This window comes from Hemitrygon akajei, chromosome 3 (assembly GCF_048418815.1).
Source record: "Hemitrygon akajei chromosome 3, sHemAka1.3, whole genome shotgun sequence".
Taxonomy (NCBI): domain Eukaryota; kingdom Metazoa; phylum Chordata; class Chondrichthyes; order Myliobatiformes; family Dasyatidae; genus Hemitrygon; species Hemitrygon akajei.
This window is the reverse complement of record NC_133126.1, coordinates 141,623,318-141,646,060: the sequence shown is the minus strand read 5'-3', so window position 1 is coordinate 141,646,060 and position 22,743 is coordinate 141,623,318. Positions and strand designations below refer to the sequence as shown.

The 22,743-nt window shown below is 40.5% G+C and overlaps 2 protein-coding genes across 3 annotated transcripts in view; one reads left to right on the top strand and one right to left on the bottom strand.

Annotated features, from left to right (window-relative positions):
* LOC140725468 (AP-1 complex subunit sigma-3-like) overlaps positions 1 to 13,757 on the top strand; it is a 53,566-nt gene extending 39,809 nt beyond the window's left edge. Inside the window, exons 4-5 of the mRNA XM_073040960.1 lie at positions 4,534 to 4,671; positions 12,160 to 13,757. Coding sequence (XP_072897061.1) covers positions 4,534 to 4,671; positions 12,160 to 12,195 — 174 coding nt within the window. The 3' untranslated portion in view covers positions 12,196 to 13,757. The remainder of the gene's footprint in view (positions 1 to 4,533; positions 4,672 to 12,159) is intronic.
* A 3,084-nt stretch (positions 13,758 to 16,841) lies between these two features.
* LOC140725467 (secretogranin-2-like) lies at positions 16,842 to 20,845 on the bottom strand. 2 transcript variants are annotated; one of them, XM_073040959.1, is made up of 3 exons: positions 20,551 to 20,845; positions 19,810 to 19,879; positions 16,842 to 19,201 (listed from the first exon to the last, which is right to left on the bottom strand). In XM_073040959.1, the coding sequence occupies exon 3, from the start codon at positions 19,181 to 19,183 to the stop codon at positions 17,237 to 17,239; it is 1,947 nt and encodes a 648-aa protein (XP_072897060.1). In that variant the 5' UTR covers positions 19,184 to 19,201; positions 19,810 to 19,879; positions 20,551 to 20,845; the 3' UTR covers positions 16,842 to 17,236. The 2 variants fall into 2 exon arrangements, with proteins under 2 accessions (XP_072897060.1, XP_072897059.1); XM_073040958.1 differs by lacking the exon at positions 20,551 to 20,845 and adding an exon at positions 20,088 to 20,232.
* Positions 20,846 to 22,743: the final 1,898 nt, after the last annotated feature.

The window sequence follows — 22,743 nt, the reverse complement described above, 5'->3', positions numbered from 1 at the left end:
CCACTAAACACTATCAGCTGCAATTTACAAGACTTCGCTTTTCCCCTCATCTATGTAGTTCATATGCTCTGGTTTCCACACTATCACAAACATTTCTATTGTCCTCTTCCTTCACTCCATCTATAAATATGCTTATTTCCCTAACTGCCTCACTTCTGATGAAAGATCATTGACTTGATTTGTTGCACTCTACACAGATGCTGCTGACTGATTGCTGAGTACTTTCAGCATTTTCTGTTTTTAATTTAGATTTTCAGAAATAAGTTAGTTGTTTAATTTACTACTTTACAATATCGAGGCTTTCTTCCCCTGTGTATTTTGAATGTGATTTCTGCTTAAGTGAAGGGCATGCATGCTGTGGAGTAGAAAACTTCACTTTTAGTTCTCTAAAGCTCATTTTGTTCTGTTTGTAGAAACTATTATAGCATGAGCTTCAAAGATCACACGGTCTGACCAGTGTGATAGTTTCACAGCAGCTAGGAAGAGCTGTACAACATTGAAACAAATGTATATCGATGATGGAAATTGAAAATATTAGTAGAGCTCAGCAGGTCAGGGAGTGTTTATGGAGAAGGAACTAGAACTGACACATTGGGTCAGTTGCCTTTCTACAGCCTTGGAAGCTTTAGGGAAGGTGCAGAGGAGATTTATCAGGATGCTCCCCGGATTAGAGAAAATGTCTTATGAGAAAAGGTTGAGTGAGCTTTGGCCTTTCTCCCTGGGGTGAGAGAAGATGACAGGTGACATGATGGTGGTCTATAAGGTTACGAAAGGTATACATAGAGTGTATAGCCATCACCTTTTTCCCAGGTGGCATGCATTTAAGGTGAATGGTGAAATGTTTAGGGGAGATGTCTGATGTAACAATTTTTTTTTACAGAAATGCACTGCAGAGGGTGGTGGTGGAGACTGATACGTTAGGGACATTTACAGATTCTTAGGCACATGGAAGTAAGAAAAATGCAGTGTTATGTACTAGGTAGGAGGGTACAACATTATGGGATGAACTGTGTTGCACTGTTCTATGAAACTGGAAAAATTCTGTATCTTTTAATCTGCAAATAAGAGAGGAGGTGGAGAAAGGTTCTCTGAAGGGATAAAGGGATTTCAGAAGAAAGACATGTTGTTGCTATCTAAAGAAGGGGTAGTGAATGGCTATTGCTGATAACAGAATGTATGGAGAAGTTCAGTCTTCAGGGACTTGAATGAGCAGAGTTGAGGTTAAAAAGCAAACAAGCAGTGTTAGCACTTTGAGATGTGGAACACAGCAGCAATTCAAAATTTGAAATAAAAGATTGCTGGAAATACTCAACTATGGAGAGAGAAAATCTGAGTTATTGTTACAGGTTGACTACTTTGGATCAGAAATGGCCATTTCTGACACAGACAGGAATATACAGTTATCTGAAATTATTAAAATTAACATCAAATTTTAAAGACTGCTCAGACTGAAGATAAAGAGGTGTCTTCTGTCTGCAAGAGTGACTTGGAGCTTCCATTTGGCTCTCACTTTGATTGTCCAACACACTCCCACTCTGACCTTTGCCCTTGACCGCCTACACTGTTCCAACAAAGCCCAATATAAGCTCAAGAAACAATGCTCTGACATCCAGCCAAGAACGATGTAACCCCTTAATACTGAATTCCAGATAATTAATCATTCCTCTGTGTCAAAACTACCCATTTCTGAAGTAATGTTGCAGAGATTGAAAAACCAAGTGCAGGTAGGTAGTTTGGTTTATTGCTCTTCACCTGATGTTTTCAAACATAACTTTCTAAAATCTATTTTGCCTGCTTTTTTTTTTAACTGAATCTGAATATCAGATACATTTATAAGCAGTTTAAAAGATCCTTAGATAGCAATTAATTGTCAAGTGGCCAAGTGCAAGTGGGCAGCTTAGGAATAGGATGCCCATTTGTCACTTGTGTAATAGTCAGTCATACAATATCAAGGCCTGGAGGGCATTTGGATCTATGGGGGTACAAAGAAGTAAATTTTCAGTGGGGTTAGTATAGGGCCAGAACACAAGGAATAGGCAGGACTGAGCATGAACCAGACTGCTGTTTATAATATGTTATATGTTAGTTGTGTCCATTCTCACCCAAGTTCTAGAGGGGAAACTTCAGAATCAAATTCATTAACTTATCACATGTACGTAGAAACAGACAGTGAAATGCATCATTTTCTTTAACAACCAACACAAATATAGGATGTGGGGGCAGCCTGCAAGTATCCCGGCACACTCTGGTACCAACATAGCATGCCCACTCACGAACACAACCAGCAACAACATCTGCAAAACAAGCCCCTTTCTTCCCTCCCACTCGTCCATATAGACACACAATCTCCCAACCCCAGGGCAGGCCTCCGGGCCTCCAGTCTCCAGGCTTTGGCCATTGGGCTTCAACTCATAATCAGTGTTCAGGCTTCGGTCTTCAGTATCAACCCACAGACTAGCCAATGATGGGACCCCAAACTCCAATCCCGGACTCCAGGATTGCCGACTCACCAGCCTCCTCACGTGGACATCTGATCCCGTGACCCACCAACCTGAGACAGCCAGATATCCATGAATATCCTTTGACATGCATCCGCATTGCTGACCATTGAGCACAGAGCAGAGGCGTGGACTCTGGATGTCCTTTGTCGCCTGTCCACGTCGTTTATCTTCAAATGCAGAGCAGAGGCCTACACTCTGACCTGACCTCTAACTCCTCCACCTGCTTGTCCCTAATCTCTACTCTGACCTCAACTCCCCACATTCTTGCCTCTAAACCACAATCTCTGACCTCTAACTCTCCTTTCATCCATGGGGAGATGTGTTTGATGTTCTTGTTGCTTTTTGTGCAGGGGAGGTGGGGGTCATAGTTTTCTTTGAATGGCTTCCATGGCTTTCTTTGTTTTGTGGCTGTCTGCAGATGATGAATCTCAGAGTTACACATTGCATACATACTGTACTTTGATAATGTACATTGACTTTTGATAACATCTCTACAAACTTCAGAAATAACTATGAGCATTTTAACTTAACGTTTATCGTACAGAAACACTGGAAGCCACTGTTTAAAAATAGAAAAAAATCACGGTAATCAGGCAAAATCAACATGGTGTTTTCAAAAGGAAATGAGGCATTGGTGAGCCCAGATCTGGATTTCTGTGTACAGTATTGATATCTATATTTAAGGGTTATTAATATTTTGGAAATAATTTGGAAAGTTATTGGACTAATACTTGGAATAGGTGGTTTGTGAGGTAATATTGGACAGGTTAAACTTGTATTTATTGTAGACATTAGAGACTGCGGATGCTGGAATCTGAAGCAACAACCTGCTTGAATAACTCCGCCTTCAAGCAGTATCTGTTGGGGCGGAGGGTGAGGAGCAGAAGGAATTGTTGACATTTCAGATCAAAATCCTACATCTGGAGGGGAGAACCTGACTGAAACATAAGATCTAGAGATGCCTTGACAAGGTTGATGTGAAGAGGCTGGTGCCCTCTTGTGGGGGAATCGAGAACAGGTTTGCCCATCTGAGCCAGAGGTGAGGCAAAATTTCTTTTTGGGTTTTTGGGACTCTCTTTCTCAAAGGGCAATGGACTCAGTCTTTGAGTAATTTTAAGACAGAGGAAAACATCTGATAAGCAAGTGAGTGAAAAGTTACTATAGGAAGATGGGAATACAGAAGTGAGATCACAGCCATGGTGGGGCAGGTTCAGAAAGGGCAAGAAGCCTACTCCATGCTCCCAGTTTGTACAGTTGTCAGAAGCTTTAGGGTTCAATTCCCCCTTCAGCGTCTTGGGCACAAAACCTTTAATGGCCTGAGCTCTGATGCAGCTCTTAATCTGGTAATCAATGAAAGTCTTATCTGCCCTTCCAAGTAGGCAAAAATTTTTTGAATTTCTGATTATTTTTAAGAAGAGATGTTTTCATTGACTTGGCCAATACATGCCTCAATGAAGATCTTCTAAATCAAATTTTGTAGAAAATGTCACCTTGATCTTCAAGATTTTGACTTGTACATGTTGGATATTGCACTTCCTGAATTAACACACAAGCCACACATCAATAAGTAATTAATTAAGTAAATGGGCGTTTCAGGTGTTTCAAAAGGTATTGTGTGAATACAACTCTTTCATCTCAAAATGAACTTAAACATAAGATAAATGTTTAATTTGTCCTAGTCATTCAAAGATTTGAGGATATGGTACACAGCATTAACACTAATTCCATAGATCTGTAGTATCTAGAGAGATTCTCACTTAAATACACAATTCATAATTTGAATAAAGATATAGTTGTAATACTGATCAGGTCAGATATTATCTGAATTTAGGTCTAGCACATTTTCACAATTATGAGTATTATGAGTATTTTTAGGATCCTCTGTTTCTGTTTTAAATTTCCAGTATTTGCACTTGTGTGTTTTTCAATATAATTTGATTAATTTTATGGATCATATGTCAATGTCATAATTTCTGTACAACTGATTGAAGTAGTTCCTGTGGATTTTGGAAATCTGGTTGGATTTTTCCAGGTTTGTGAACTAGACATCATCTTTAATTTTGAGAAGGCCCTCTTCATACTGGATGAATTTCTAATCGGAGGGGAGTTGCAGGACACCTCAAAGCACAGTATACCCAAAGCAGTGGAGGAGGCGGATATGTTGCAAGAGGTAAGGCAAAAAAAAAACAACAACTGAGTATTTGCTGTCATAAAGGCAACAATTAATATACCATAAGGTTTGGATTTGAGGTTTTGTGGAAGTTGCAGCAAGGCAAGGCTTAGCAATAATGTCCAGGCAAGGATACATTGCAGATAGAGTTCAGACAGCCCAGGCAAGGAAGGTATTTAAAGAGCATAGCTTCCTTTTGCACAGCAGGTAACCAGGGCTATTCAGTCTTACTGAGACAAGATAAGAACGTAACGGAAGGAAGCAAAGGTCACACATGCCAACTAAGGGAGAATTACTTTACTAACTCAAAAATATCATCAGTGAGTTTGCAGTTTTCATTGGCTTTTAGCACCTGTATTGCCAATGGTGGATGATCTTGCAAGTAAGGCAGTCAAACATACACAATCTTTACCAATTGGTCAATACCTGTAACTACTGGTTAATTCTGCACAAAAACAGCATTTCGTTGAATTCAGAACAGTGTGGTGAGAGGGGCTATGCTGTTCTTCTTGTGCACAAGTAAAGGATGATTAAGGAATGAGTGTGAGTTTTCAGAGCCCAGTTCATTGGCAACAACAGTTTGAATTCTGAATATTCGTCGTTAAGGTGCAAGAAAGCGGTTTCTTCATTAGAACGTTCATGAAATGGGTAACTTGTGCCATTTTGTATTCTAATATATCCAACCTTCTGGTTTTGTGCATCTTCTGTAAACTTTATAGGAAACTGGGTCCCAAGTTAGACTCGTTGATGGAAGTCCCGCATAATTTCTGCAGCAGTTATATATTAAATGACAGCACAATTCCTTTACAACATTCCTTTGGTTTTCATAGAACAGCAGCAAGTGGAACCTCATTTATGTCAGTCTCTCAAATATGTTCTATCCTCAGAAAACCCAACCTTCCACTTCAATCACCAACCCTCCTGCCCCACCCGTCATTGTACTTGCTATGTTTTGTAACTCCAGAAACTAATTGAAAGGAAAAAATGTGAGCTGGGATAATGGTCTACTTAGTATTTCTTTTTTTTGGGGGGGAGGCACTTGCACATGGCGTGGTGGCGTAATGATGTATTGTACACCATTCACATACTTCTTACATATAACTTATAATGAATTATAGAAGGGGATCTGACAGCTCTGGATACTTGACTCTGTTCTCCTCAACTGATCAACGTGTTGTCTCCAGAAGACATCTGATGCAATCTCCACTGTGTAGGAGAGTGGTCCAGTACTGTCCTTAATCTTTCCAATACCCAATTTTGACCATCTCTGTAGTTCATTGCAAGGACTGCTTGTCCAGGAGAGAAACTTTGGACCTCCTTGTTTGAGGAGCTCTCAATGTGCCTCCGTGTTTGTCCTACCTACTCCTGCTGAGACTGGGTTGAGGAGATCCAAGCATGAGCGCAAAGGGCAACCCAGGAACAGCATAGTCGGTGATTGTTGGTTGTGGAGTGTGCTGCAGTTGCAATATGCAAGGAAGAAATTGGTAGTTTCTGATTCTGTGTAGTGTGTTCTGCTGACATTACTCACAGTGTGTTCTTTAGATTCTGGATAAATATTTCAACAAAGCCATTTGTAACTGGGTGGGATGGTGTAGATGTAATATGTCTTATTCCATTCATTTCCAGGAATGACTAAAACTGTTCTGTAACAAACTCTGATCCATTGTCACTGGCTAAGTGTTCTGGAACACCAGTCCTTGAGAAGAAGCTTCTTGACACATCAACAGCGTGTAGGGCTGTAGTGGAGGCTATTGGAAACACTTCTGGCCACTTTGTAGCTGCATCCACTATTACTAAGAAATTTGTGCCCATGAATGGTCCAGCAAAATCCACATGAATCCTCTGTGCAATGCAGGCCATCCCCAGGATGGAGGGGTTCTGCTCTCGGCATCTTCTGGAGCTTGAAGCCAATGCTTTCATTTTGACCATGACTAGATGATCTGCATATAGCTCTTCCAACACTTCAGCACGCAGCTTGGATGTTGCAACAACTCTCAATACCCACATAAGGCAACCCCCACCAAGGATAAGTTCGCCCTAATGCTGGTAAAAGTGGGGGTGTGGAAAGTTCTTCTGCATATTCCAGCCAATAAGAGTTGACAGGAAGACCTGAGATAGTGTGTGTGGTCTTTCCTGGTTTCCCATTGGATCACCTCTGCCTTAATAAGGACATTTTTGATTTGCATTAGGGAGAATAATCAAGAGGAGTGTTCTCTTTTGTTAATTTTTAGGTATTTCATTTTCTAAGGGTAAACTGAACAAATCAGCATTTCCATGATTAGTTTCTCTATTGACTTTGATCTTGTACTTGTGTCCTCCAAGAAATAGAGCCCATCTCTGCATTTGTGCTGATGCTGTTAGTGGAATATGCTTCAGAGGATGGAAAATGGACACCAGTAGTTGGTGATCAGTAATGAGGTTAAACTCTCTCCCATACTGGGACTGGTTAAAACATTTTACAACCCCAAATCAGACTCAACGCCTCTCTATCAATCTGTGTGTAATTTTTCTCTTCAGTGGTAAGGGAACATGATGCAAAGGCTATGGGTGTTCCCTTCCATCATTTGTGACATAACTGCACCTGTACCATAAGGCAAAGTGTCACAAGCAAGCCTCTGGACGATGTGGATCATAATGTGTGAGTACAGTGTCTGATGTCATCATTTACTTTTCCTTTTGGAAAACCACCTCACAATGCTTTGTCCGTTTCTTTCTGATCATATTAGTAAGTTCAAGGGGTGGACTACAATAGCCAGGTTTGGCAGGAAACTGACAAATCCTAAACAAGGACTACAACTGTGACACATCCTTTGGCTTTGGAGTTTCCACCACTTTTTGAATTTTCTCAGCACACTTGTATAAATCATGTGCATCAGTGGTGTGACCACAATAAGTGATGCTTAGATTTTAAAAATCACACTTGTTGCATTGTGCTCTGAGCCCAGAATCTTATCTTTTTAACACAGTCTTGCGGTTTTGGAGATGTTCCTTGTCAAGCTCCCTGGTAACAATGATGTTATCCAGATAACACTGAGTGCCTGGGCTGCCTTGCAGTACCTGATCCATAGCTTTCTGCCCGAATGCAGGTGCAGATGCTACTCCAAAAAAAATAAGCCTATCTTAGCAATAATGCACCTTTTGGGTGTTAGTAGTGAGAAACACTTGAGACTCCTCTTCCATCTCCATCTATAGTTAGGCCTCGGCTGCCCAGTTTACCTCTAGAAAGGGTTGCAAAAATGTCCTCTATCCAGGGCAGAGGGCATTGATGGATCTATCCTTCTTGGCAACTGGGACCATTGGCATTACACATTGGCTCCACTCAACCTTGGAAAGAATTCCTTCAGCTTCCATGCGACCTAGCTCGCTGGCTGCTTTATTAGGGATTGTATATGGATCTAGACAGGCTTTGTATAACTTGGGTGTGGCATTTTCATTAACACTATCTTACCCTTATGTTTGAGATTTCCAATGTCATCCTTGAACACTGCTGTGGCATCATCCAGTACCTTTCTTGTTTGGCTTTCAGTTGACACCTTTCCAGGGGATGTGGCATGGAAATGGTGGATGGATCTTCAATCAAGTTATATTTGCCTCAGCCAATACAAAGCTGGCCCTCCTGTTTTCACCACATACAAGCCCAATGTGGCTTGTTGGTTGTTGTATTTCACTGTTATGAATGTCATTCCCACAGGAGTTATCTTTTCTCTGATGTAAGTTGTTAGTTTGTATATCTGTAAGCTTCAGTTTCAGTATCTTTGAAATGTCATCCAAACTCATTTTGTGCAACGACTGAAACAACTGGACTGGTGTTCCATTCCATTTTAATTAATTTGCTGTTTACTTTTGTCATAAGCCATATTGCTTGTTTCCTGTTAGTTCTCACATTGTAATTCTCATATCTAGTCAGTCCAGTGTCATACTCATCATTATCAGCTTTTTTCATCAACAGTATGCAGATTATTTCTCTTTTTGAAATTGCAACTTGACTTCATCTTTTTCTCTTCCCTGTGCAGTTCATTTATTTTTCTCTGGCTAACACACTCTTTGTATGCATCCTACTTTGCTGCATTTTCTGCAAGTTTTGCCTTTAAACCTGTATTGAGCCCCTGCCACAATGGTAACTCAATCAGGCAGGTTTTGGATTAAACATTGCAAATTTGTTCATGCACACATTCACTCCTGACTGCAACTCAGTTGCATCTCTGGCTGCTGTTTCCATCGATACAGTTCTTTCAACTGCTACTTTAAATGAGTGGTGTGCTTTAGTCGGGTGCCATTTTTTTGAATTATTTTTGTCAGATTTCACTAACTAAATGATCGGTCAGTGCATCATTAAATCCATCACTGAACTGACAAGGTTCAGACAATTTCTTCAATTCAGCCATGTGGGCTGAAATGGACTCCCCTTCCTTTTGATTCTGCTAATGAAACCTAAAGTGTTTTGCATTCAACAGTGGTTTCAGCTCTGAATTACGTTTACAATATCAGCGACACTCATTTCAGCTGGTTTAGTTGGAGCAGTTAAACTTCTAAGCAAGCTGTTTGCTTTTTCCACCCATTGCACTCAGAAACACTGGCACTCATTTTCCATTGGCTATTTCATTTGCATCAAAGTACTGCTCAATTCATTCAGTATATGTCATCCAGTTATCTGTTGTGCAATCCAACATGTCCATATTTTTGATATAGCCAGTCATTTCTACTTTTTTTTAAATTTAGTATAATCACCTGGTACTCCCTGCTTGGGAATCTATGGCCAAACTTGTTGCTTGTTAATTTTGTCCATTTTCTGCCTTTTTAAAAACTCGTATGTCTTTCTCCCCTTCCAAAGAAAAACATGCTGCACTTTAAAAAAAACTCTAATATCTCTCTTTCCCCTTCTGACAAAATGTGTGCTGTGCTTCAACAGGTAGGCAGTAGTCTTGGGTTTGTTTTAAGACTTTCTCTTCACCACTGTTATATTTTGTAACTCCAGAAACTAATCAAAAGAAAAACACAGGAATATGGATAATATTCTACTTAGATTTACCTTTCCTTTTTGTTCATGAGGCACTCACATTTGATGTTGTGGCCTAAAGAAAATATCATTCACAAACTTGTACATATAACCCATAGTAAATTATGAAAACAAAGAATAATTAATCAAACTGTGTTTATAATATTACTCAAATATTACTTAAATATTAAAGGCACTACAGTAATCACCATGTTAATCATTCTCAGGATCCAATTTTCTGACTCTGTAGAACCTGCAGTCTATCAGACCCAAAATTCTAACCCAGAAGCTTTTAGTTGGCCATCCAGAATACTGTGCTGATCGCCGATATGACCCATCCTCAACCCTGAGCCAGAATGTCAATCATATTATTCTCGGCTGTATACAGTCCTGGCATTCTCATCTCCAAATACAGACAAGGGATTTAGGATATTATAATTGCAGTTAATTGATCTAATTGCTGGGTAAAGTTGCTGAGTCTTTGATATTTAAAGAATCAGAATCTGGTTTAATATCACTGGGACATATCGTGAAATGTGTTGTTTTGCACAACAACTATAAATTACAATAAGAAAATATTTAAAAAATCTATCAAATAAGTAGTGCAAAATGAGAGGGGGGAAAATACTGGAATAGCATTTATAGGTTTATTATCCATTCACAAATCTGATGGTAGAGGGGAAGAAGCTGTTCCTGAAATGTTGAGTGTCTGTCTTTAGGCTCCTGTATCTCCTCCTTGATGGTAGCAATGAAAAGGCGACATGTCCTGGGTGATGGGGTCTTTAAAGATGGATGCTGCCTTTTTTTTTGAGGCATTACCCTTTAATGGTGTCCTGGATGCTGGGGAGGCTAGTGCCCATGATGGAGCTGGCTGAGCATGCAACTTTCTGCAGCTTTTACAGATCCTGTGCAGTGGCCCCTCCATTCCAGATGGTGATGTAACCAGTTAGATTCGTACATCTGTAGAAATTTACAAGTGTCTTCTGTGACGTACAAGTTCTCCTCAAACTCGTAATGAAATATAGTTGTTTCTATGCCACCTTTGTAGTTGTGTCAATATGTTGGGCTCAGGGTAGATCCTCAGTGATGCTGTCACCCAGGAATGTGAAACTGCTCACCCTTTCCTCTTCTGATCCCTTGATGAGGACCGGGGAGTGTTCCCTTGACTTGCCCTTCCTGAAGTCCACAATCAATTCCTTGGCCTTTCTGACATTTGAGTGTACAGCTGTTGTTGTGACACCACTTAACCAGCTGATCTATCTCACTCCTGTACACCACCTTATTGCCACCTGAAATAGTTGTGTCATTGGCAAATTTATACGTAGATGGTGTTTGGATTGTGCCTAGCCACACAAATGAGAGCATGGAGAGAATAGAGCACTGGGCTAAGCATGCATTTTTGTCCTCAGGTGTTGATTGTCAGTGAGGATGAAAGTGGGTTAAGATAAAAGTAAACATATAATGTGATTTAAAAAAAAATATATCAATTCAGCTTGCCGTATATTTAATTAAATATTAGACATGTAAATATTAAGAGCTTGGCACTAAAGGAACTAGCATCATAAAGAAAGGTACAAGATAAAATAATTGAAGTGACATTGGTGGAAACTGAGCAACTGGTGAGAATCTAAATTTTTAAATGCAGATCAAGTCCAAGAAGTGTTGTTTCCGAGTCTAAGTAGCAGCACAAATAATATTATTTATGGCCAGACACTACAGTCCCAATTATCCACAGTCTATATCATGCTTCACATAATGTAGATACCTACATTTGCAAGAATTCCATCAGCTAGGGGAACTTGTGCTTTGACTTTTCAATCTTGAACAGCAACTGTTCACACAGCCGGGCATCCAAGAAGCAGGCTTCTCTGGTCCTCTGGGTAGCATGGACACAGTGGGTGTCTCAACTGTACAATGGTAGAGGAAGAATGCAAAAGAGATGGTGGGTTAACTAATTAGTAGTTAGATATGTAACTAAGGATTTCAGTGTTATTTGCTTTGTTATAGTCCTGGTGCCAGGACAGAGTCAGTCACTGAGTGCCACATAGTTTCTGTGTGGGTTAGGAACAGTGATCATGACCAATATTTGTACCTATGATTGTCAATAGTAAGGGTGTCAGACCATCAAAATAAGTAAAGTTTCTAGGCACTAAAGATGCTGATGATTCCAAGTGTATGTTCCTAAGAAAAAATCCTAATCAACTGTAAAAAAAAGTTGTTATTTTTATTGAAAGTATTTAATTGTGAAACATTATTGAGCTTTGCTTAGCTAAATGTACTGATTTTAATTATACACTTTGCTGCAGAATCACTTGATTTAAGGATAATTGATTAAATTCCAGACTTTAATTTGTAAGTCATGTTGTATCACTTTCAGATGAATAAAGCAAGATCTTGGAGTGCGGTGTTACCCATGAGTTTGAGATTACAATTTTCATGAGAAACATCAGCATTGAGTTGTGTGAACTAATACTGTAGTATGTTTGTTACAGACTATGGAAGAATATTTGGCAAAACCAACATTTTGACTTGGAATTTAGAAGGCCTGAAAGATGGACTCCTAATTTATGAAATGTATACATGGATTATTGTGCATTTACAATGGTCTAAAATTTAGAAGAATATATTTTGCTATTGCTTCACTTTATGGAAAAAATGTACAATGTCAACAAAAAAGAAGTTAGCAAGTTGGCACTATGCAATGTTCAGGCATATTTCTTTTTTTAAAAATTCATTGTTATTTGTGTGCTTCTTGTTTCAAGTTTTCCATTATTAATGAGCAGGAGGTATGTTGCTTCATTGCATTTAAAACAAAATTCATTCCTACAAATCTTCAACTAGTATAGATGGATGCTACCAAATTATTTTTAATTATAATTAAAATAAAAATGATCAACCCTGTAATTTAACAAATTTTGGTATAATATTTTAATCTAATGGCTTGTTGAAAATTATTACCTCCAAGTCAATTTTTATCCTGTGAGACTATCCTGCAAAATGAGAGACCTGTTGTTTTAATATGTTATAGCTTGCCTGAAACCAGCTAACTGTACTTCAAAATAACCGATTTTAAAAGATGCAGGTTATTTGAGCTGATGAAAGTACCCAAATTTGAGTGAGACATAAATATATTTGTAGTGACCTACTACACATTATACATTCTAGATCATATATGGGAAAGGTTTCAATGTAGCACTCCTGTCAACAAATCTGGTCAAACCCCACTCCAGCATTAACACAAAATGATACCTCCATAAAACACAGATATAAAAACTGCCTAAGTCAGAGATGCCCCTTCAAACTATGGATCCATCTGTTGCAAACTAACAAAAAAACTACAACACTGTCAAAAAGCTTTTTTCTTAGCAAATTTGTAATTAAATATAACCAGAACTGTCTGAGATGCTAATCCCTTCTAAACTCATTGGAGATTCATTGGAGACTACTGTTGGAAAACCAGTGTAAAATCCTTGACAGATATCTGAATTGTACCTACTACTCAATAGGGGATTTTTTTTTAAATATTGTAAGCATTTTGGCTCTTTGCCTATGGAATTTAAATGTGAGGCTGATGTTCACCAATACAATCCAAAATCTGTTGGTAGTACAAAACAAGGTTATCTCTTTCACAAACTTGTGTACATACCTGGTACATGTGATAAATTCCACTGTTTTATTTATTGTTTGGTAATTTAGTAATCTGGAAGATTGTCATGTGCTTATTTGTGCCCTATGGTTTTTCAGTAAAATTGGATTCTGTATGTGCTCTTTTATTATGCTGTTGTGCAGCTCCATATTAATTATAGATATATTTAACGTTAATGTATTTTTTTAACATTTTTAAGATTAACCTGACAAATACTACTTCAGCAAAATATTATTTCAACAAGTAAGCAGTTATGTGCATCCTTCCACTAATTTCTCAGGTGTTTTTGTTAAGAAGCTTAGGTAGTTCAATCATGAACTAGAAAATGTACTTGAAGCCATATTTTAAAATTTGAAGAATTTAACAAATCTGTTGTGAACAACAGAACTGCAACTGAAAACTTAGATACAGAAATGGAAATAAAATTGTCTTAATCCTGCTGAATGGTATACTATCAATCTTTTTTTAAACCATGTTTTATCTGAGCTCTGTTTAAGTGAACTAAAATAATCTTTTAGATTACGATTAGCTTTATTTAACATTCAAATTTATAGTGAAATGTGCGGGTTTGCATCATAACGGTGGTTTGTGTTGTAAGATGTGTTTCAGGGTGGCAGCATTCATGATCTTGCCTCAGAATGTTGCCACTCCATCAAGGCATCGTTGCTCATGGCTTGGCACCTACCCCTGAGCTGCCAGAAGCTGCCCTGAAAGGCTTTCTCCAGGAAGTCAACAGCCTTCCACTCACCATCCACAGCCAATGAGGGAGCATGAAAACAGACACAGTAATGCACTAAGGTCGAACTGGTAATTCTTTCATATTTTTTAGCAGTTGACATAGTTTGCTGAATCAAGTTAATTTGGGTTTGGCCAGTGACTGCCTCACATCTTCATACTCCCCTTTCCCTGCCCCATTGCTCCATCTGTTTAATTTCCTTTCTCCTCTTTGAATTCCTCATTTTATCATTCACCTGTTGCAATCTCCCAACTGCACCCGCCCCCCACCCCGAGCTCCCCCACCTGGCGCTATCCACCTGTTATCTTGCATCCCTCCTCTGTCACCCATCATTTCAGAATCCTTTCTTGCCATTCCTCTCTGTGCTGGCCATCTCAACTCTCTGCCCTCAGTCCTGGTGCTGGGGTCCAACCCAAAATGTCAGCAGTCTCTTTCCTCCCACCATGTTGTTTGATTTGCTGAATTCCTCCAGCATCCAGATTGTGTGTTGCTCCAAGTTCAAAAATCTGCATTCACTTGTGTCTCCATTAAACTACTAGCCATTGGCAGAGGTTGTAGTTATAATGTGGCTTGAGCAAGTGTCATAGGTCAGTGACGGTGGTCTAGCTGGAAGATGCAATTTGGTTCCCTTCCCTCCTGGTCTTTCATGTTATAGCAGATTGGTCTACTTTCTTTGCCCTTTGCTCATTTCCCTTAGCACTTGCCCTCAAAGAGGAATGCTGTTAAATCAGACATGTCTATGGCGACCTGGCAATGCTAAAGACTTCAACTCAGCAAAAACTCCCCAGTTTCTGGTACACAACCCACTGAATATTATATAAGTCTGGAAGCAACCCTGTCTACCCCAATGAAATCAATCACCAACTAACCTGTAATTAAATGATTTTCCTTTTGAATATCATTGGAGGAGTTCCATCCACAAAAGTGATTCCGCAGTTGCTTGAAATCTTTAGCAACACACAAGCTAGAGGATCTCAGCAAGCCAGACAACATCTATAGAGGGGAATAAACAGTCAATGTTTTGGCACGAACATCGGCTGTTTATTCCCCTCTATAAATGTTGCCTGACTTCAAGTTCCTCCTGCATTTTTGCTGGAAGGAGGTCTTTCCTGTGGTCGCAGACGTGTTCAGCTGCATGAGGTTACAATTACAGCACGGAAACAGGCCATCTCGGCCCTTCTAGTCCGTGCCGAACGCTTACTCTCAGCTAGTCCCACTGACCCGCACTCAGCCCACAATGTAGCAACGGTATAGTTTGGGTTCGGTTTTGCAGTGCTAAATCAAATAAGCAATTGAAGACAGCTGCTGCGGCTTGTTCATTAAACATACCTTTGTTTACAGCAAAATTTGTGCACTCCTTCCAAAACGGCGACTGGACACAACATTCTAACGTTTACCCATTTAGGTCAATTGGCACCCCAAACAGGAAAGGAAGGGTTTCACACAACCGCACTGTGCACTACTTGATAAATCTAGCTTTGTTTAAATCTACTTTCTCGTTCTAACTTAAGGTGAAGGAAGATTGAACTGAATGCTCCTCTGTAACTTGTCTTATTTCTCGCTCTCTGGTTACATCTTGGCATTCGGCTTAGAACATTTCAATCACCCGATGTTGCAGTCCCCCGGACCCACTCTAGACTCACTCTCACCTGCTCCTTCGTTTTCCTCGAGGTCTTATTTATTTCATTTATTAGTTATATTTAGAGATATAGCATGGTAACAGGACATTCCGTCCCAATAAGCTGGCATCACCCAATTCCACCCTTATGGCCGATTAACCTACCAACCGCATGTCTTTGGAATGTGAGAAAAATCACCCGTTCACAGCCTCCTCACAGTTAGCGGCGGGAATCGAACCCTTCTTCTATAATAGGATTATGCTCACCGCTACGCTACCATGCCGCCGCCACCCCATTTCCTTTCTCCATTTCTGTCTTGACCCCGATACATCTCTCTTGAGGCTGTTTGGTGGCTTACCGTTCCAGAATTTAAGGGAAAATAAAGGAGCAAACTATGTAACTTGCAGAGCTCCAGATTCACGATCACATCAGACCTGATTTCCTTTGCATCGATCAAGGCTGTCCTGGGTAGTCTCCACCCAGTTGGTTCCACTTTTACGTTTATGGAATTCACCACCTTCGGCAACATGGCGGTCTGTGAAAAGCCACCGACAGCACTCAGAACTGAATTCCTTCTTGTCGTCAGCCTTTAGGTCCAGCCTAGTGGGCGAGGGGTCTGAAGAATCTGGCGCACCCTTAGTTCGCTGTATATCCCCTACCCCACTCACTGGCATATTCGTGTCATTATATCGTTTGGAATGTGTTTTATAATTCGAATAAATATTGGACAAATTAATAAAACATTTAGCTCCCAAAGTCTGTTCCACGACATAGCGAAATCCTGGCTGCTCTGTAACCTACCACTGAATCCTTTGCCCCCTATTACTGATGCCTTTGACTAACTAATGATCTGTCACTGAGTTCAAAACAAATGCTCTTTTGCTATAAACTTCGTGTGTTATGAAAACTGTGTTCAAAAATAATTCTTCCATAGAAAAGGCTGCTTTAAACGCTGACCTGTGGCATATGAGACAACGTAATTCATACGTTACATTCTAACCGATGTGTGTTTCTAGATTTTATAACATAAAATGTCATGCACGTAGGAAAGCGAGTCTCAGTTTTGCTTTAGAGCAACGAAGGAGTGGGGCGAAAGCCAGCGGCAGGTTTGGTAATTTAAATTATACACCAATACAGAGCAGTACGTGCAAAATGTACAAGAATTAAAGCTGCTTTATTTTCTTAATGCCACTTTATTTTCTTCTCAGCTTTTCACAGAAATCATAGACAATAACGAGTTCATTTTGATTAATTGGAAATAAAATACTTTTATTAAATAAAATCAATCACGGACGTGTTGCTACCAAGGCTTAACCATGCATGATGGGGATAGTTTCAGCCAAGAACAAGTATGTCAACATGACTTCTAAAACTGCCTCATCATGAAAAGTAATAAGTAATTTTAACAACCAAAAAAAAATTACCGTGAAGCCCGTGACAACGACCTATTCTCCACAAGAAGTTGGTTATGTCATTGTCCATGGATCTTTACGATAGAAATCTTAACTGCGTATGTATTTAATCTTATCACAATCTGACATTTTTCTGTTTACAAATTATTCTCTTCGTTAATACAGCTCATGACCCAGGATTTCTCTGTTTGGTTCCTTCACGGCACGATCCAAGTCGCTATTCTGTTGATTTAATAGTTCCTTTAACTTGAGAATCACAGCCGCAGCATCTTCAGCTTTCTGTTGCCTTCGAGGGGCGTGGTGACCGTTCTCCGTAAAACTCGGAAGGCCGTTTATGACCGACATAACCTCGCCAGCTTCCTGGGGGCTGATACCGCGCAGCAACTCTTTGACGGGATTTTGATAGATGTCTGCCTCCGCTTGTTCATCAGCCGATGAAGGCATTCTAACCCGCGGGCTGCCAGCTGCATTCAGCAGATCGGGGTACTTGACCAGCAGCCTCTCCAGGTACCTGGCGAGTTCGTCGTCGTCGATGTCGACGGCTCGGTCGTCCGTTTCTTGGTCCAAGCCTTTGCCGTTCCGCAACGAATCCGGAATGCGATACCCTTGATAATTCGGGAATGGGACATAGAGTGCGGACGGACGGTTTGTCAGCTGATCTGCTTTACGGAAATACTCAGGCTTCTCGTACATCCTATCACCCGTCCCCAGGATGTTCAGGATGTCCTCTGCGGTGAGATCTTCATCCTCGTTGTTTTGAGCGAAGCTGTTGTAACCTTCTCTGAATCTTTTGCTTTCCCGACGCGCGTCCATTTCCGAGCTCTCGCGAAGGCTGTCCGGGAACTCAGGGTCGATCTCCGCCAGGGAGGGTCTGGGCGCTTGTTTCTTTTCTTCCGCGTCCTTTAGCATTTTGAGAATGTCATCCGGTGGTATTTGAAGTCTGCCGGACAGTTCAACAAACTGGTTCAGGAGACCTGGCTCAATTTCATCTTCCGATGCCTTAATCACCTTTTCACTTCCTACGTTCTTGTCTTCGCCTGCATTCCTAACGGTCATTTCGGGCTGCCTTTCGTACATTCTGTCCTGCAGCTGTTTATAATACTGTAGCATCAAGTCCATCGCGGCGTCTGCCTTCTCGCCTCCACCATCTTTCTCCCTTGTCACTTTCTCTCGGGAATCGGGATGATCCAAGTCGACCTCATCCTCAGTGGGCAAAGACTTCTTAATATTATAAGCTGCTCCCTCCGGCTCTGCGTTGGTATCCGTTTCCTCATCCTGAAACTGTGTCTCTTTATGGCGGTGCCTGTTCTTCATTTCTATTGAATTCCAGTCTTCTCCGTCCGCCACGTCTTCATAAGCAAAATCACTGGCCCGGGAAATATCATCCTCCTCTTCCTTACGAAAATGCTCTTCCTCTAATCTTTCCCGTTCCTTGTGCGGGGCTGTGTATTTGCCCAGTTCGCGGAAGGCGGACTCCAGGGTCGCAAGGCTTTGTGGTGTGTACTGCTCTTCTACTATTTCATTGGTGCGTTTATAGGGATTGACATTGTAGCCGCCCTCCGGAAAGGCAATATGGTGTTTCCTTGACAGTCTGTCATTTATATCACGTGCAAATAATTCATCATCGTCGCCTTGTTGGTTACCTCCATCCTCCATTGCATCCTCCTCCTGGTTATGATACCGAGCTCCTGCTCTGTACGGCTTGCCGCTCGCCCTGGATTCGCCTTCTGCTTGCATCATAGCTTGCAGTAAAAGCCTGGCCCACTCAGCCCTGCCTTCGTCCGAGGATTCCCTGGTGTTGTCCAGCTGTTGATCCTCTTGATCGTTTCCCTCCAACTTTTTAAAGAGTGGTTCTTGAAATTGACGGAATGCTCCATTCACTTCATTGTCTGGCACCGGCACGCCTTCGTTATTTTGCCGTAAATTCTCGATGAATTCCAGGGCTTTAATCATATTGGGATCAGGATAGTTGTATGCGTTTTCTTTATACGCGCTCGGTTCATATCTGTATGGTCCTAACGACGCCGCGTGAAAAGTATCGGAGTAAAACAGAATGGCGAGGGTTAACATGATTTCGCATGTAAAGGTCTTAATCATCGCCATCTTTACGGTTGTTCACAGCTGGAAGAAATAAACAAAAAAAAAACAATTACAACTAAATTTTACATTTTAATTTGGGAGATCAAGCACAAAGGTATAGATAAAGATATCAGCGCAACTAACTCCTTCACTCTCGATATTTATGATATCATTCATTAAGTATCCCAGGATTTGCCAGTGCATTATCCTCTCCATCTCATTTGTAAATGTTTTATGAAGAAGAAATGACCGAAGCCCCATTGCAATTATTTTTAGTCGCAATTTCACGAGTTTTTCCTCAGTTTGCCAATAACCCCATTAATCGCGCTGTCCTGAATGCATTTGAGAAAATGGATACACTCTATTAAAGTTTTTGCACGACATTTGCTATCTGCTTTGTGCTAATTCTATTTATGTAAACGCCAATCCCAGAGCTTTCGGGTCCGCCTGGTCTGGAAATGCTGCAGTATGTGTTGCCACGGTAACATGCAATTTATTTATGTGATACCACTGGAAACCAGAGAGGATTTTTAATGCAGAACAATCATAATGATGTCAAGGCAATTACTGAAATTAGATTATTATGTTAAAGCATGTCAATTCTAATCTAGTTTTCCTTGCACTTCACTCTGTTCACCGTAAAACCTTACTTAATCAACTTCGATTCAGAGGTGTCGGTCCCCGCCGTCTGTTAGTTAACTGGAGTTCTTCAGGAAAATGCTTAAAATAAAGCAAAAATAGTTCAATTTAGTTTGTGAATACAGAAACGTTACATATTTTACCCGTGAATCCGGCATCCAATAAAATTTGAGGAGCGCAACAGGTTGTTATTAACGAGCCAAGCGTTTATAAAGGATGAGCAGGCTGTAACCGGATTATATATCCTTCATCAGTACATTTGATTCCTTAAATACGATGTAAAACTTGCCTGCGATTTAATATGAAGCCGGTTCGAGCGAGAACATCTTTCGCAATAGAGTGTGTCTGGAGCAAGTTGGGTTGAAATTTCCAGCACCAGGACAGCTCCCTGTTTATAAAGCAGCCCCGCGACAAGCCATAAACCACCTGACCCTGCGTCACCCAACTCTGACGCCAGTCAAGTCTTATCACGGAATGCAATCAGAAATGAGAGATTTTAAAAAACTGCAGCCGTCACCCTGGGGCGACCACAGTGAGGAGGGATAACGGCAAGTATGTTCCCGCAAAATATACACGAAAAGCAGCAGAAAATAGAAAAAAAAATAGACAAATTAAACCCTACCTTATGTTGCACAAAGCTGAACGGACCTATTCGCGGCTTACTGGAATTACTACAAAGTTAGTGCATTTATTATGTAAAATCCGAAAAAAACACCGAAACACCGAAATTGAAGAAATTTCAATTTATTTACGTGCTCCACGATCCACCATCGATTGCTTTTCGTTTTCCGAGTTATAATTTCTCATTTTTAACCGAAGTAGTCAGAAATTGGCGTCGGGGATACTGAAATAATGCTACGAATCGAAACAAAATCGAGTAGTCGAGTGAACTGGTGGCGGTATGATTGGGCGCTTCAACAGCTTTTTCAGTCTTCATATATTTCCAGCCATCTCGACTGTCGGGTCGAGTGCCACTCAGCTCCATGCTGGGGAATCTGGACCATGGTGATGCTTGATCGATTTTGGGTTCAAGGATCGCAACATAGGCAAAGCAGGATTATAGAGAGCAAGTTAATAAAGACTGCCTTTAGTTTACGATGCTCTGGAAAAGCCGGCAAAGGCAGCTTCCTCGCTGACCGCCAGCGCAGCCTTGGCAGATACAGAATGAGCTATGAGTGCAGGTTGCCACAAACAGGGCTAGAAGTATCAAGCCTTATATCTAAACCCAGTACAACAAATGAACTCATTATGCGAGGAAAGATAAATGCATGGTAAAACTTACCTTCTTGTGTTTACTATCCTTACATTGAACTATTCCTCAAACCAGCTAATTGTATTCTTACGCACATTGTTCCTAACCTGGCTTTCTCATTCGCCCACCTGTCTATCAATACTATTGAATCTTGTCTTCATGAAATATAGTCTTGCGGCTACATCATCATTGAACAAGTGCTCGTCAATCACCAGTTCAACATTTCCGTACGCACTCACACAAAAGCTTCTTCTCTTGAAAAAAGCAGACACAATATATAGTGATAGAGTGGGTAATCTACTAGACTTGATGTAGAGATCTGGTCCACTGACGTGACTTGGTATTTATGCAAGTGGAGAATTCCCAGTCTGGTAATTTGATGTATATGGAGTAAAAGCTGAGTAAAAGTAAATAGTGACAGTGAAAGTAGTCAAAAAATATCTTTTTGACCAATGTCATTCACGTTGAAATCTCCCATTCAGACAGAATTTGGTGATGTGAGATTCTAGACCAGGAGCTCAATCTTTTTTATGCCATGGAACGATATCATTAAGCAAGTGGTCCATGGACCCCCGATTGGGAATCCCTGCTCTAGACCCACTAACGTGTTAGATTTTGGCCATTTCAAAGAACAGTTATCCTTGGAAATGACTGGTTAATGGACAGTGACACACAATAATAAAATAAAATGCCACATCAGGAGTAAAAAGGGTAGCTATAGTGCCCTCCACAAGTAAGGTTAGTAGGAGCAAAGATAAATGGGAGGGGTGATTCCTGCGAGGAGAGCAAACCAGCAAATTCTAGCATTGTGAGTAGACAAGATAGGAAAGCTAGAGAAAAAAAAACTAAGATATAGAATCACATGCACATTGTTGGTTTGCTGGTGATTCTGTGGAAATCCACAAGCCAACTCCACTACAAAATTGACACCTTCTAGACTCTGGCAGTGGGCATAGGAGCAGGGAAGGTCATAATCTGAGGTGCATCTAACTCTTGCTCTACTCCTGGTTTCAACATTGAGCACAGTATTGGTTAATTTGTAATGTTCTGGGCTGAGGATACTCATCATTTCTGACCTCCAGCTGTATTCTGGCCATTGTTGGCACATCTAGTGTAGTCCCATTCATTTACAGGGGATTGCTAATCTTTACTCAAACATCAAGGGGAGGAAATGTATTTTTATTTTACCAAAATTAATACATCATATTTCTATAAGTTATTTTATTTATTTTATTGATGCTGTTTTTTACATGTATTTACATGTGTTTTCTAATGTTTCTAGATCTTTCTGATGATCAGAAGCATTCAGAAACAGCAGGAAATGGTTTTCTGACAAATGAGCTATCAGTAATCATGTCCGAGTGCTGAAGCCATAGTTATACCCAGTTGGCTATAAAGGGCAAGTCACATCATTCACATATTCAAATCCATGCTCCTGAAATAGTCACTCTATTCCAAACTCTCTCATAGGAAGAGATTTCCAGAAGAGTGGAGAGAAAGATCCAAGGATATGCTCAAAGCCAACTTTAAAAAATACAACATGCTACTGATTACTGAGTCTTTGGCCAATGATTGCCCAAGGGGATGGAACACTAAGAATGGCACAACAAGTTCAAATCTATGCATAGTGAAAACACTGAAGGATGATGGGGGATTTCTTTGAAACCTACCACATAAGCAGGGGTGGCTAACC

Bases quoted from the DNA above. Each gene is read 5' to 3' on its own strand.
- LOC140725467 (XM_073040959.1), bottom strand. From the start codon at position 19,183: ATGGCGATGATTAAGACCTTTACATGCGAAATCATGTTAACCCTCGCC.